General features: G+C 37.5%; 1 protein-coding gene across 4 annotated transcripts in view; it reads left to right on the top strand.

The window, feature by feature from the left end:
• Nucleotides 1-13,462, top strand: part of nptnb (neuroplastin b) — a 41,093-nt gene that overhangs the window by 26,254 nt on the left and 1,377 nt on the right. For 2 of the 4 annotated variants that reach the window (XM_037540125.1, XM_017704984.2), the window contains 5 exons: nucleotides 428-522; nucleotides 4,689-4,825; nucleotides 5,080-5,353; nucleotides 12,721-12,742; nucleotides 12,955-13,034. In XM_037540125.1, the coding sequence (XP_037396022.1) occupies nucleotides 428-522; nucleotides 4,689-4,825; nucleotides 5,080-5,353; nucleotides 12,721-12,742; nucleotides 12,955-13,015 (589 nt within the window). In that variant the 3' untranslated portion in view covers nucleotides 13,016-13,034. Of the gene's footprint in view, nucleotides 1-427; nucleotides 523-4,688; nucleotides 4,826-5,079; nucleotides 5,354-8,807; nucleotides 8,912-12,720; nucleotides 12,743-12,954; nucleotides 13,035-13,462 lie in introns of all 4 variants that reach the window. The other 2 variants (XR_005130479.1, XM_017705066.2) reach the window with 2 other exon arrangements.

Genomic DNA, 13,462 nt, shown 5'->3' with positions numbered 1-13,462 from the left:
CAAGCATCGTTGGAGATGTACTGATGCCACCATTCCAGTGGAGACACTTATTTCATGCAGTGAATTGAGCATCTGCTGATATTAAGTACCAATATCAACGTTTCAACCATTTCAACGTAGCAACCATTTGCATGGCTATTTGTGCACTAATGAGCGTTTCAAAACGTGAATTCTTAGTTTCTATATATATGTGGACTGGAGATTGAACAACATACTAAATCAAACTCTTATCTCAAAAAGTAACTTGTGTTATTCTTGGTAATGTGGCTAAATATCCTATTTTATTCTTGAGAGATGAGCTAACACTGATGCAATACTGCTTTTTTAAAGTGCCTAGGGCTAGTACTGATATAGATAAAGACACTGCATCTACAACGTTAAGATGAATCTCTGAATATATAAAAAATTATTTTCTTTTCTATTTAAGACTGAGTAAACCCAGGGCGGATGATGCAGGGGAATACATGTGCGTTTACACCTTCGACATGGCCCCCAATGCCAATGCCTCCATCGAAGTCAAAGGTAGGGTATTTTGAGTATACATGCTGTCACTGATGTTTAATATGACTGACAGGAAAGTCCCTCTAGCATGCTCACAAAAACAAAATCTTTCAATTACGCCACCACACCATGGCAGGCTGACATGTACTGGAACCAAACACGCTGGTGTGTTTCGACCAAAAGTGCAGGATCAACAAACGCTGAGCCACGTTAACGCTACACATTACGGCCCACTGCTTACACTGTAATACATGGATGGCACTCCAACATGTTTTCTCCATAATATAATTAAGAATATGTGTCTATATGTAAGTAGGTTCCCTTCCTCTGGATGGCGACCCTCTTAGAGAGAAACAGACAAATCTGACAAGAGCAATTCGCCAGAGCGATAAATCCAGACAGTCACGTATAAAAGTCTAGCTCTGAGTGCACTAGTGCAGACAGAGTGAGATTCAGTCTCATTAGAGTTTCTTCCACAGAGTGGATGACAAAGTGGCCTCTGGACAATGACTGTCATTCACAGAGAATGAGAGATTTCCTAGTTTAGACTTTATATTGACACAAAGAGGCAATTCTCTACTAGACTGTACATTGTTCTACAGCAGCGGCTCTGAATCCCAGTCCTGTGAGCCCATTCACTGCAATGCACAAGTGGGAAATCAGTAACGGAAAAGGACTCAAAATACTAGAGGCCTGTCAAATTCAGCCATTATCACATAAGAATCAATGGTCTCTTTATGAATAGGAATTTACTTCACTAGAAATGTTCCCTTTTGTCATAATTGTAATTACCATCACCATTCCTACCATTCATAAAAAGCATTTTACAAGGGCCCATGTCTTATTTTCATAAACCCTGAAGCCCTCTTTTGACATTTGTGTGGATTTATGTACCAAAACAGTCTTTTTTAAAAAAAAATATTTCCAGCCTCTTTTTACTCCTTCAAATTAAACAGGCTGAATGTTTATAATGATTCATATTCAAAACTACATTCTATTACTGTGCAATGTCCTTTAAATTAAGTAAAGCATCAACCACATTAGAGCCGTGCAATTTCTTCAGACCATCCCAGACACAAAGGAATCACCCCCTGCGGCCACAGACCTGTGAAATACTGCACAGTACGAGCTTGCCTACATCCTCTTCACAGTTAAGCCAATTTGTTTTGACACCACCATCATGCGCACTGAGCATGCCTGGACCATTATGTCAAGGCTGTCTTAAGCGTTGCCTGGTTGCGTAATGCAATGATGCTGATGTCCGCTCAGCTCTGACTTTGCTGCTTCCTGCCTGGCAGATGACTGGACGCATGCTTCGTGTGCCACACTCCTCATTCCACGAGAGATCTTCCCAGTATGTGTGATAAAAATATTACAGCCTTCTATGCTTATGTATCTAATCAGCAGCTGGGTTTGTCCCTCGTTTCTGGTGCATGCGAGACGCTCAATTAAAAGCATGTAGTTTAATGCTCGTTTCATCACAGCTATTAAAGAGGTGTCTGTTTTCAACTGAAGGGATGGCAAAATACTGGTACTGGGCTTCCTTCAATGTATCTGACTAAAGAAAAAAAGAGCCTTGTCTGTCACATAGAGCATCTATGTGGCAGACAAGGGTGAGGCCTTCTAATTCACTGCCCAAAAACTGCTCAGGTTGAAAGCACCATGGCCAGCTCTGCTACTCCGCTATCCTGTGCTCCACCCCCAGGCTCTCATGTCCTTGGCACCTCTCTCTCTCCAGCTCTCAGCTCTGAGGGAACAGATGGAGGCTTGTGTGCTGGGGTGGGATTAAGGCCTGGATCCACTCCCAGCCGTTTCTAATGGCAGGAGTTTATTGTCCACGATGATAATCTGCCCCTGCGTATACATGTATTTTGGGTTGACAGTGAGAAATTTGCATTTTTAAATGCTTTTTTTCCCAGCGTAATTTGATTTGGATGCACACTGCAGTAAATAGACCTATTACAGCTTTGTCTACGCATAATCCACATTTATTCGTTTTTGTTATGTGAGGCAAGATGTAAAACAAAATTATTAACACTCCATTATGAGAGAACGTTGTGACATTCATCCAGCGGAAGTGCACGTTATTCTGCATTTCACATAAATTTACTATCAGCCTCTGAAATGCATTTTCCCTTCTCTGTCGACAAGAGCAAATTTTCTCCATTCCATATATCGTTTGCTAGGCTCATTTCCTTTCGGTATGGGTTACAGATGCTCTTTCCTTGTAGGGGAAAATAAAGAAGGACAGATAAAGTTTCCCTGCAAATAGCATTCCAATACAGCGATCAGCATCTCTGCAATGTTACCTATCTCTTTCTATCAATTATCACAAACACATAGACACACTTCCATTAGGGATCAGCATCTGGAGGAAGGCCAGAAAGAGCGCGACACAATGGAGAAAGTACTATCTGTTTAGAGGGTAGGCGATTTACTCAAGGGAGAAGCATGTGAGGATAATGCACAGCTAAGCTCCCGCTCGTCATCCTATTCCAACCCCACACGCTCGCACACATACACACAATCCTCAGATGGCACGTGTGCACCATAATTAGAGAGCAGTGATGTCACCCGTGTCCCAGGCCACGCCCGTCACATCCTCCATGTTCACAGCAGAAAACACTCGCTCCAGGCCCCTTCCTGATCCTGCTTAATTGCATGGAAGGAATTACCGTAATTTTAAGGATTAGCAAAAGGCTGCAGCCGCTATCTGTCCACTACAGAGCAATGTTTAAAAGTAGCCAGAATGTCACACGTTTAGGAGAACGTCAACTAAAAGTAGCTTTTACTATGCAACACTGGCCAACCCATGTTCTAACTAGACATCTGATGACTCGCATCACAAGATGTTCAATCAGAAAGCACAGATAGCCTGAATTGAACACATGGGTTTTCATTTTAATTAAGAATGTTCTTCTAAGCCTGATATCTCGTCTTTAGTCATTTCCATGCTGCGTAATTACAAAGTGGCTTTTTTTCTTTCAGAATGTTAGAACCTGTAAAACTTCAGAATCACTGCCCATCTAACATATGATCGTTGAATTAGCATAAAGGGTAGAATATTGTTACTTTTCAGGGATCTGTGTTTTGAACAATTTTGCAACATTAATTATTTTGATGCACGCCCCATCAAAATGAGCCTGTGACTCAACAGATATAAAATACTTTAGAATTAGGTCACTCACGAGCATGAAATTTTAGCTAACAATGAACTGCAATATAAATAATTTTGATTAAAAATGCACTTCAAATGTTCCTTTTTCCTGTTAACTGTAAACAGCTACTGTAGCACAAGCCTTGGGTGACTAAACTGGCTGATTATCTTGCTCACTAGCTGTTGACACTCAGTAGCTCCCAACTGATGACAGACGTGGCTTGAGCTCAAGTGAAAAGGTAGAACTTTTGTTGCTAAAATCCTACTATCCTACTAAAACTAAAATCCACAATGTGCCTTTTATGCTTTCCTTTATTTACATGTATGTGCCTCAATCCAAAGGATGAAAACATACACAATTTATGTTCTGTTAGCTGCAGCATAAACATATTGGTTTTTTTTTCACTTGACCATATTAGAAAACCCCAGTTACCCTGAGTATTGTGTTAAAATTGTGTTAAAATGATGTAAAGACTAACAAAAATGGTCAAAAAATTATTTGGAAAAAAATCTTGTCACATTAACTTCCAGTTCAAGTTAAAAGTGTTTTTTTCTTCTCTTGTAAACTTACCGTTTTGGAGATACAAGCTTTTGTTCAGACAGTGACTGTGATTATGAAAGCATACAACTGCGGAAAGCTCTGTTTAGCTTAAATAATTGTGAAATATATGTGTATATTATATTAAATGCATAGTTATGCATCAGTTGAGAAAGGCCTGTGTAACATGTAATACTGTCATCGTTCCAAGGAAAAAAAGAAATCTCTTTTCCATGTCTCTTGGTCCCAACAGTCAACCACACCCTTAAGCCAGATATGAATGATATTATTATTATTATTATGTTTGACTTATATTAAGTCGACTTTCAGTGGTGATTTTGAATATGTTTTAGAATGTTTTCTCTTGTAAAGTTACCATTTGAGATTTTTTTTTTTTTGAGCATGACAATATATTACACATTTCATCAAATACGAGTCCAATTATCAATGTGAAACTGTAATATATTGCAAGATATCTTTTCTTTTACATAGCGGCTCCTGAAATCACTGGTCACAAACGAAGCGAGAATAAAAAGGAAGGAGAGAACGCGCTCCTGTACTGCAAATCTGTGGGATACCCACATCCCATCTGGACATGGCGGAAAAAAGTCAGCCAGGGATCATACATAGTATGTACTGTGTTCTCCTGTCCAAGTATTACCTTAGGCTATATACAATAAGGCTAGAAGTAGTCCTCTTAACTGTAAACCCTGCAAAGCCATAGCAAAGTGTAATTCTTTATGATTATAACATAAGGATAGAGACTATGTGTTATATTTTAACCATAATGTTTTTATAATTAATAAAGCAAGATGCAATTCTTTGAAGATTACTCTTCTAATACAGATTGTTTTCTATAATTAACATTTTTCTCTCTCTCCAGGATGTCGACAACAGTACTGGACGCTTCTTCATCACCAACAAAGACAATTATTCAGAACTGAATATTATAAATCTTGACATCAGCACAGACCCTGGCGAGTATATCTGCAATGCAACAAACATTATTGGATATAAAGAATCAATGTCAATCCTACGGGTGCGCAGTCACTTGGCCCCACTTTGGCCATTTCTGGGTGTGCTGGCCGAAATCATCATCCTGGTGGTCATCATTGTGGTTTATGAGAAACGCAAGAGGCCAGACGAGGTGCCAGACGGTAGGCAACACAAAATTTTGTCCGTTTTTGCTAAAAATTGGCATGTGTTATATGACAAATTTGAGGACATGTTCATGCAGAAATGTCACAATTTCCTGGGAAATGCTAATTATGTGAAATCCAATGACATAAGCTGTGTTCTCCTAGCCAATGACAGCATAATATCTCATCCATGGTGATATACACCAAACTCCTCTTAAACTTTTTTTTTCATATTTAGTAATATTTCATGAGCAGCTGGAAATCCTGAGTTGTGTCCACAGAGGTTTTAACATCTACAATAGCCATTCTCAGTATGTGCAGAATTGGTCTTACTGGAGTGTTTACATGTTTGCCATTGAGAAATTAAGAGGACAGAGGCAGTAATGAATATTAATGACAGGGGAGTCAGGGGAGCCCATTGGGAAATACTGACCTCTGAGCTTTAGCAGACATACCTCGTGCATAATCAGAGATTGAGGCGCAGTAGGCTCAGTAGGCTTAATCAGGAAAGAAAGAACTAGTTAGCTTTGCAAGCTTAAGTGCTTTAAATATCAATTTCATCAAAACAAATCTTAGCAAATACTTCACACAGATGTGACCTTGGAAAGCCTGTGTGTGTGAGAGATCTTGTAGAGCTTTTCACAATTCTGTATTCACAAATCCTTTCCTGACATATTAGTAGCTGCACAGAAAAAAAAAGAAAAAGAAATAATAACAGAAAATAATCTCAGTAAATAGAACAGAGCCAGTGATTCAGTGCCTCAAACCCAGGACTGTATCAAAAAGCTAGCAGTCAGGCACAGATGCATGTTAATTTGACCTTTGCAGCTACACATTTGGGCATCTCAGAGCCAGGGGTGGTCGGTAGTTACCCTTTAAATGAGCTGAGTGATGCAATGTTTTATAAAGACAGAGATTTATAACAGATGCTTTTATAACCTATGGTTTCCATTAAAATTTTGACTGTTAAAGCATTTTCTCCATAACTATATTACACATAACAATGCTGTTCTGGCAGAAACAGTATTTAAAATCTGTTACCATGTTTCATTAAGATGCTTTAACAATTTCATAAAATTCTGCACAATAACTACAAACCTCTATCCTACAAATGTTAGATCAGTATGTGACGATACTGAAAACAAACAGTGATTAATAAATTCTATTTTACATTCATTGAGCTGGAAGCAGTACAAACATGATTTTTGAAGTTTTCCCTTGTTTGCTTTTGTAAATGTTCGCTCGTTCCAAATTTCACGCATGCAACTTTCAACCATGCTGTTGTAACACACGTAGAAAGTGGCTTGACACTGTCATGTTCAAATAAGCATAGATGTCCCTGAAAAGGAGTTTGTCTAAAGGCAGCACGGTACTCCAAAATGTATATGCACGTTCATTTTTATGGTGCCCTCACAGATGTGCCAGTTACCAATGCCGTGGGCAGTAACTCAGACATGGACCATGAATTTTACACTGCTAACAAACCGGGTGGTCTTTTTCTTCTTTGGCCAAGAGAACACCATTAGCACACATTTGTACTGTGCATCAGTCCATTTCAGGTGAGCTTGAGCCCAGAGAAGTCGGCAGACGTCTTAATCTGCATTTGTGGATGCAGCTGGTCAAAGTATTCCCCAACCCATGTGATTATGTCCACCTCAGATGCATACTGGTTTTTAATTAAGTGCCATCGGAGGGATCAAAGGTCACAGGCATTCAAGTGTGGCTTCTAATCTTTCTCTAGACGCAAAGAGGATTGCCCAAATATTTTGATAAACGCTGGTGTGCACTGTAGATGGTGAAATAACTTGCAATTGTTCATTAAGCAACATTGGGACTCATTCACCAACCATTCTTAAGAAGAAATATGTTCTTAAAACCCACTTGCACAGTTTTCACACACAGTCTGACGTTCGCTAATGTTTTCTTATTTGGAATTTGTCCAGATTTGAACAGAATCTATGCACAAAAGCATAAAAGTGTGAACATTTAAGAACATGGCATAAAACTAATATATACATTTTCTTAGGACCCGTCTCAAGAACAAATTAAGGGAAAAATTTGAAGGTATTGGTGAATAAGGCCAATTGTTCTTAAATGGTTAGACGGTTCACATTTGGAAAGCCTCAATCCATCTTTGCTCTTAAAGGATTAGGCCTTTTTCTGATGCTCCTTTGAATCCCATACATGTTGTTCTTTGAGCATTTCGTAATGCCTCTAGTCTTAAATTGCCCCTGTGCCAACCTTTTTTGGAACATGTTGCAGGCATCAATTTCAGAACGAGTGCATGTATTTCCAAAATCGATAAATAACTAAAAAAACAATAACAAAAAAAAATGATTCTGATAAGGTAAGCGCATTTAATATCTCCTTTTTGTACTGTTTTCATTTAAGTACAAGTCAAAGCACAAATCACTGTTTTCTGTTTTTAGTATTTACTTTTCACATACTTTCCTGAGCTTTTGGAACTGGAGTTTGAAAATTTTTAAGTAAAAACTAACTTTAAGAAGCTATGGGGACAATTGGAAAACAGTTTGCAGACTTATATATTTTTTCCTGGATGATTTAAAGCTAAAATCTTGAACAAGCGTGAGAGGCAGGACAGTCTTTAGTACTGCAGACAACGGTGCTATGGCATTTAAGACACTGAGTGATTACTCCAGCTTTTGTTTGCTTTGCTCTATGTTAGCAAAGCAGAAACAAGTCTTTTGCTTTAATGCAACAATTTCTGTCTTTTAAAGAGTCCCCCTAAAGGGTTTATCAGTGGGAGCTGGACGATTTATATGGCAACATTTCTACCCTACACCAACAATCATTTGAGCATTTCAGATAAATCAGCAGATCATATTACTGATGTTCTAACATTATTCTGTTTGTGAGAAGCATTGTTTGATACAGTGAAAATGGAGTGTTTCAGCCCTCAGGGCTTAGTTTGAATGACAGTGACAGCTCTGAAACATGCAAAATGTATATTCACCACACACACTGCTCTTACCAGTCCAACTCTTACTTTTACATTATTCAAATGCATGAGAATACTGCAAGTTATGATTTCTAATGAAGAAGATAAATAAATGTATGACTAAATAAATAACTAGCTGGTTGTGTTGTGTTGACAAATATTACATTTGTCAGATCTTGAGGTCACAGACTGCCCTTAGCAAGGCTAAACGAGGCCAGTTATGCTCCATGGGTGGGTAAAAGAGTCTGACAAATGTGTGCTACAGAAAAGCACTATGATTTTGCTTGTCCAAATATTAAAATATAAGCTCGCAATCTGTGCTGCAGTAAGGGAATTCAGAAAAAAATGATGTTTCAGACGATGCAAGATTATGGTATTATATAGTCTACTAATATATAGCACCTAGGTGGCTTATGTGCTTCACAATGAAAGCACTGGCCAGTCTAAAATACACATAACAGTGTACTTATGTGCTTATCTGCAACAATTACGGTAATTTTACGTCTTGCTCAGGTCAACACCTCCATGTGGTGCGACGCAGGCTTTAATAAACTGGGGTAAAATTGCTTTTGCTTTTTTCCCCCCTCCTCCAAATGGCACCGTATTCTTTATTGGTGGTAAGTTTGAGAATGTGCATGTCTTTGGAAATTTTAGCTTCTATCTGTCTTCTGTTCATCCAGATCATGATGTCAACACTTGTTTATCCAAAAATTTGATTTGGACAACTTCACTCTTATGTAATGTCAATTATATCAATACCAATTCTAAAAGATTATAGTACATTTTCTAACTTTTTTATTTCTCGCTGGTGATGGACACTGAAATCTCATTTTGAAAGATTGGCCCCTACTATGACGTTGGTGGATGCAGCTCTCTGCAACATTCTCTCCGTCCTCCATTAGTCTTAAATTGTCTGTTCTGACAGGTGCAGCTTCACACTTTTGACACAGTAACAAATACTTATGGGAAACTGTTGAAAGAAAAGAGGCAACATCAAAATTTTCTGTACATTTTATTCCATTGCTGTCTGTGACTAGGAAACATGCTGATGTAGACTGCTTACAGTGAAACAGCAAGCAATGTATCTCAAGTAGTAATGTGAATCATGATATTTTTAGACTACTTTTATAAACTGAAGCTATGAACACTATTATGGCACAAACAGAGATATTAATGGCTCTTTCCCAAACATTAGAGCTTGGAGTATGAAATCAGACTGGTTAGGGAATATAATTGTTCTAAAGCTTTTGATCTAGTGAAGGTTATACAGCTAACTTTACTTCATAACCAGAAAGCTGAAGAGGAAAATGCAGCATGCAAACCATTGAAACAACTGGAATTTCTTCATTGTTGATTTTTTTTTTTGCTTGCATGAACACTGTGTACTGTTTTGACAGAGCTCTGTGCTCTGAATAGGATTTACCCATGCGAGAAAGAGAAAGGGGGAGGGGTAGATTAAGGTAGATTATATCGGGCCACGGTCTTATCAACAGAATCAGAGATGAGGACGTAATACTCTGTGCTGTCATGCACAACCTTAAAGACCTCACTATTATTTTACATTTCAAGGATTTTTCAAATACTAAGTATTAGTGTTATCTAGTGAACCTAGTTTTACTGTCAAATACCTAGTATCTAGATATTAAGTATATTGAGAAGCTGGTCTAAGAGGTGTTTCAGCAACATTCCAAAAAGTTCCTCTGAGTTAATAGCCAGAGTCATTTCTGCACATTGCTTTGGAATCCCTTACTGTTTTAGCAAAGTGTTTTTCAGTCTCACCCCAATGTATTATTTCTTACATTTCAATCGAAACGGAACAGAAAAACAAATTCAAACAAAAGCAGATACATTTATTCATAATTTCAGTTACAATTGCGCTTAGGTTTGCTGGGAATGGTTCAATGTGTTGGAAGCATATTGCCTGTGTCTCAGTTAGTGTATTACTTGAGTTTAGGCATCTAACAAATAACTGCCTGGAAGCCATGCTGTCCTGTCTCCAAATATAACCTCATAACCTGTTTGGTGTAATATGCTGTCGAATGCTGCTGCCCTCAGGCTGTGGATGCATGCTCTGTTTTCACAATCTCACACTAACCAAGTACCTCCATCCGTGTCTAAAATGGTTATGCACAGTCAGAACGTTATGCTTCCTTCTAGGATTTCTTAGATGCAGAACATTTCTATTAACGTTAAAACGGAACTGATTGCAATAGCAGAACATTTTTGGTAAAGAAATTGCTAGGGATGCACCAATATGGGAATTGAGGGCCAATGTTTTTATATACATATCTGCTGATTCTGAAATATAAACATTTAAAGATGTGGGAACTGGGATCACACATATCTGGACTGGCATTACAGAGAAACTTAGCATTTATTTGTGAGGGGCTATACAGTGAAATGTTTAACATATTAGGAAATGGAGCTATTTTTCCCCCAACTCAATAAATTCAGCAAATAAATAAACTATAATTGTGCGTTTACATGCAGAGGTGTGTTCTCTGTACACTCTCGGAAAAACGGTACAAAACTGTCATTGGGGCGGTACCCCTCGTCATTGGGGTGGTACCCTCAAGGGTACATCTCAGTATCTTTAGTCAGGGAACATAACTATACCATAATCCAATAAATCATATTTTCTACACACACTCTGTGTCATCTCTGTAGACGTTTTATTGCGTTGTTCTTTTTTTAAAACATTAGGATATGAAAAGGTACAAATATGCACTTTTCACCTGGAAAAAACTTATTTAAGGTACAAAAGTGGAATTTACATTGTTTGTACCTTGATGAACAAAAAATGTACCTGCACTGTACCTGTATTTCTAACAGTGTAGAGGATCTGTAATTATTTTCACTTCAAATCAACAAAACCTAATTTGACCAGAGCACCCAAACTCTTGCATACGAGTGTACATCACTGTTCTTAAAGTCAATCAAACAAGCTCTAATGTGATCAGACTGAAACTAAACCTCCTGAAACTCAGGAGACAGCACTAGAAGTGTATTTGTTATACCACATCTTTATCAAGAAAATGAAATCTATAAGCTACAGAACACATGCCTGCTTTTTGATTGTTATATTTACATGTACACAGTAGCTGCAGTTCTTAGTTAACCCCTCAAAATCCCAGTCTTAATACTAAGGAATAATATTCAATAACTACAGGGACTTTAATGCAAACTGTTTGAGCTATTCCTAGGTTATAAGAATGGCCCTTAGAAACTGAACAGAAGGTATTTACATACAGTTGCAAGAAAGACTAGTCCTGTTTACATGGGGTGCACCGATGCACCAATATGGAAACTGTGGACCGATGGTGATATCAGATATTTTTTATATGTACGCCTGCTGATGCAGATATCGATACTTAAACATTTATAAAATGTATAACTTCAAATCCCAAGTCATAACAGATTATAATCATAATAGAACAACTTCAGACTGTTGTTCTGTTGACTTGTTATTCAAATTATAATAGTAAGTTAACAGAACATGAACATTTTAAGGCAGCCTAGTAACTAACTTTCAATTAAAACCCCAAAGTGTTTTATCAGTGCAGTTACATTTACACTAGCATGTTTACTGATGCTGATGGATTTGTACTTCCCTGAGCACTCCAGCATTATTAGTCTACGTTTTTTTACATTAGGAATGTAGGAAGTAGGACTTTTTACTCAGTAATATCTCAGCTGTTCATATGAAGTTAGTAATTCCTCTTTATGTATTCGATTTCATTATGCTTTGTTGCTGACAACATATGTAAGCGTTGGGGTCAATTATTTGAAGTCACATTTGAGCTTTAACACTTTCTTTTAGACCAAAAAGGGAAGGATAGAGCTTAATACACTTCACACTACATTAACCCTATACTGACAGATGCTTGATTTCCAAAATAAGTAACAGTTATTTGTACTGAACTACGAATGCAGTTAAACAAATAAAATGCAGACATTTTAGCACAGTAGCCTAATAATATTCTGCTTTTCATTCAGCTGATATCAACATCAATCTGATATCACTGTGCATCCTTAGAATTTGCTGTCATCGCATAAATGTGAATCATTGGATGGCTCTGGGCTTCTTGCTTAAAGCTACTTCAGTAATGCATTAGTACTGCAACTGTGGCATCCTTTAAAGATGTGATTAAGCTAATTCTTGCAAATGTAAATGTAAGCTCATCTATAAAAACTACCCCAAAACAGGTGTACAGATGATTCTCCATTTCATATGCTGAAGTGAAACAATCATAATCATATTTTTATGAAATTTAACAAAAGAATCTCATTACATAAAATGGTAGAATGAAGCACTTAAATAACTGAGAAAAAGTATAAAAGTTTTAGGATACACTGTTTAATTTGTAACAAACATTTTTTTTTATCTCCTCCCCATTTTCCCTTCTATTTGCCTGCCCTGATGAAGATGATGAACCAGCTGGACCAGTGTAAGAGCCGAGCTTCATTTCTAGCATTCAAACAAAAAAATGCATTATGTTTATCATGACCTAACAAGAAAAAATATTAAGATTAATGTAATTTCAACTTGAATAAGAGACAACTGACATGAATGAATCTAAACCTTTAATCGTTTATTATACAAAGTCACTGTTTACTACTGTCTAGTATTCCACAAGGTTCTTTTTCCCCCCTCTGGCAGGAAAACAAATTCGACTAACAACCACAAAGATAAAAACCTGAGACAGCGGAACACCAACTGAGCAAATAAACTTAGAAAAAGTGAGTACTGCTGCTAGAATAGCACCACCATTGATGGATGTACAGCTACTGCCAGGAATATAACTTTGTATCTCCAATTTTTTTTTAAATTGACATAATTTGGAAGTGCCACCTTTACATTGTGTTAAAGTGTAATGACAAATGGACCAAAAGAGATGCTCCAAAATGACTTGGAATGAAGAACTGTTGACTCCCATTAAAAGTTTTTCATTCTCCTATTCTCCTGTAATGTTACCATTTTGGAGATGCAAAGTTTGGTTCCAACATCTAAAATCTATGTGTTTGATAAGAGTGTTTGCCCAGTTTTCATCAATAGGTTTTAATCAGCAAGCCTATTAAAAGGAAATTGACTGTGGTTTTGACTGCAGTCCCAGTGCAAAGATTATAACAAGTATAGTTCGGCTAAATCTTCAACAAAAATCAGCTGT

This window comes from Pygocentrus nattereri, chromosome 7 (genome assembly GCF_015220715.1).
Source record: "Pygocentrus nattereri isolate fPygNat1 chromosome 7, fPygNat1.pri, whole genome shotgun sequence".
In the NCBI taxonomy this organism is placed as follows: Eukaryota; Metazoa; Chordata; class Actinopteri; order Characiformes; family Serrasalmidae; genus Pygocentrus; species Pygocentrus nattereri.
The sequence above is the reverse complement of the archived record's forward strand: the minus strand, read 5'-3'. Positions and strand labels throughout refer to the sequence as shown.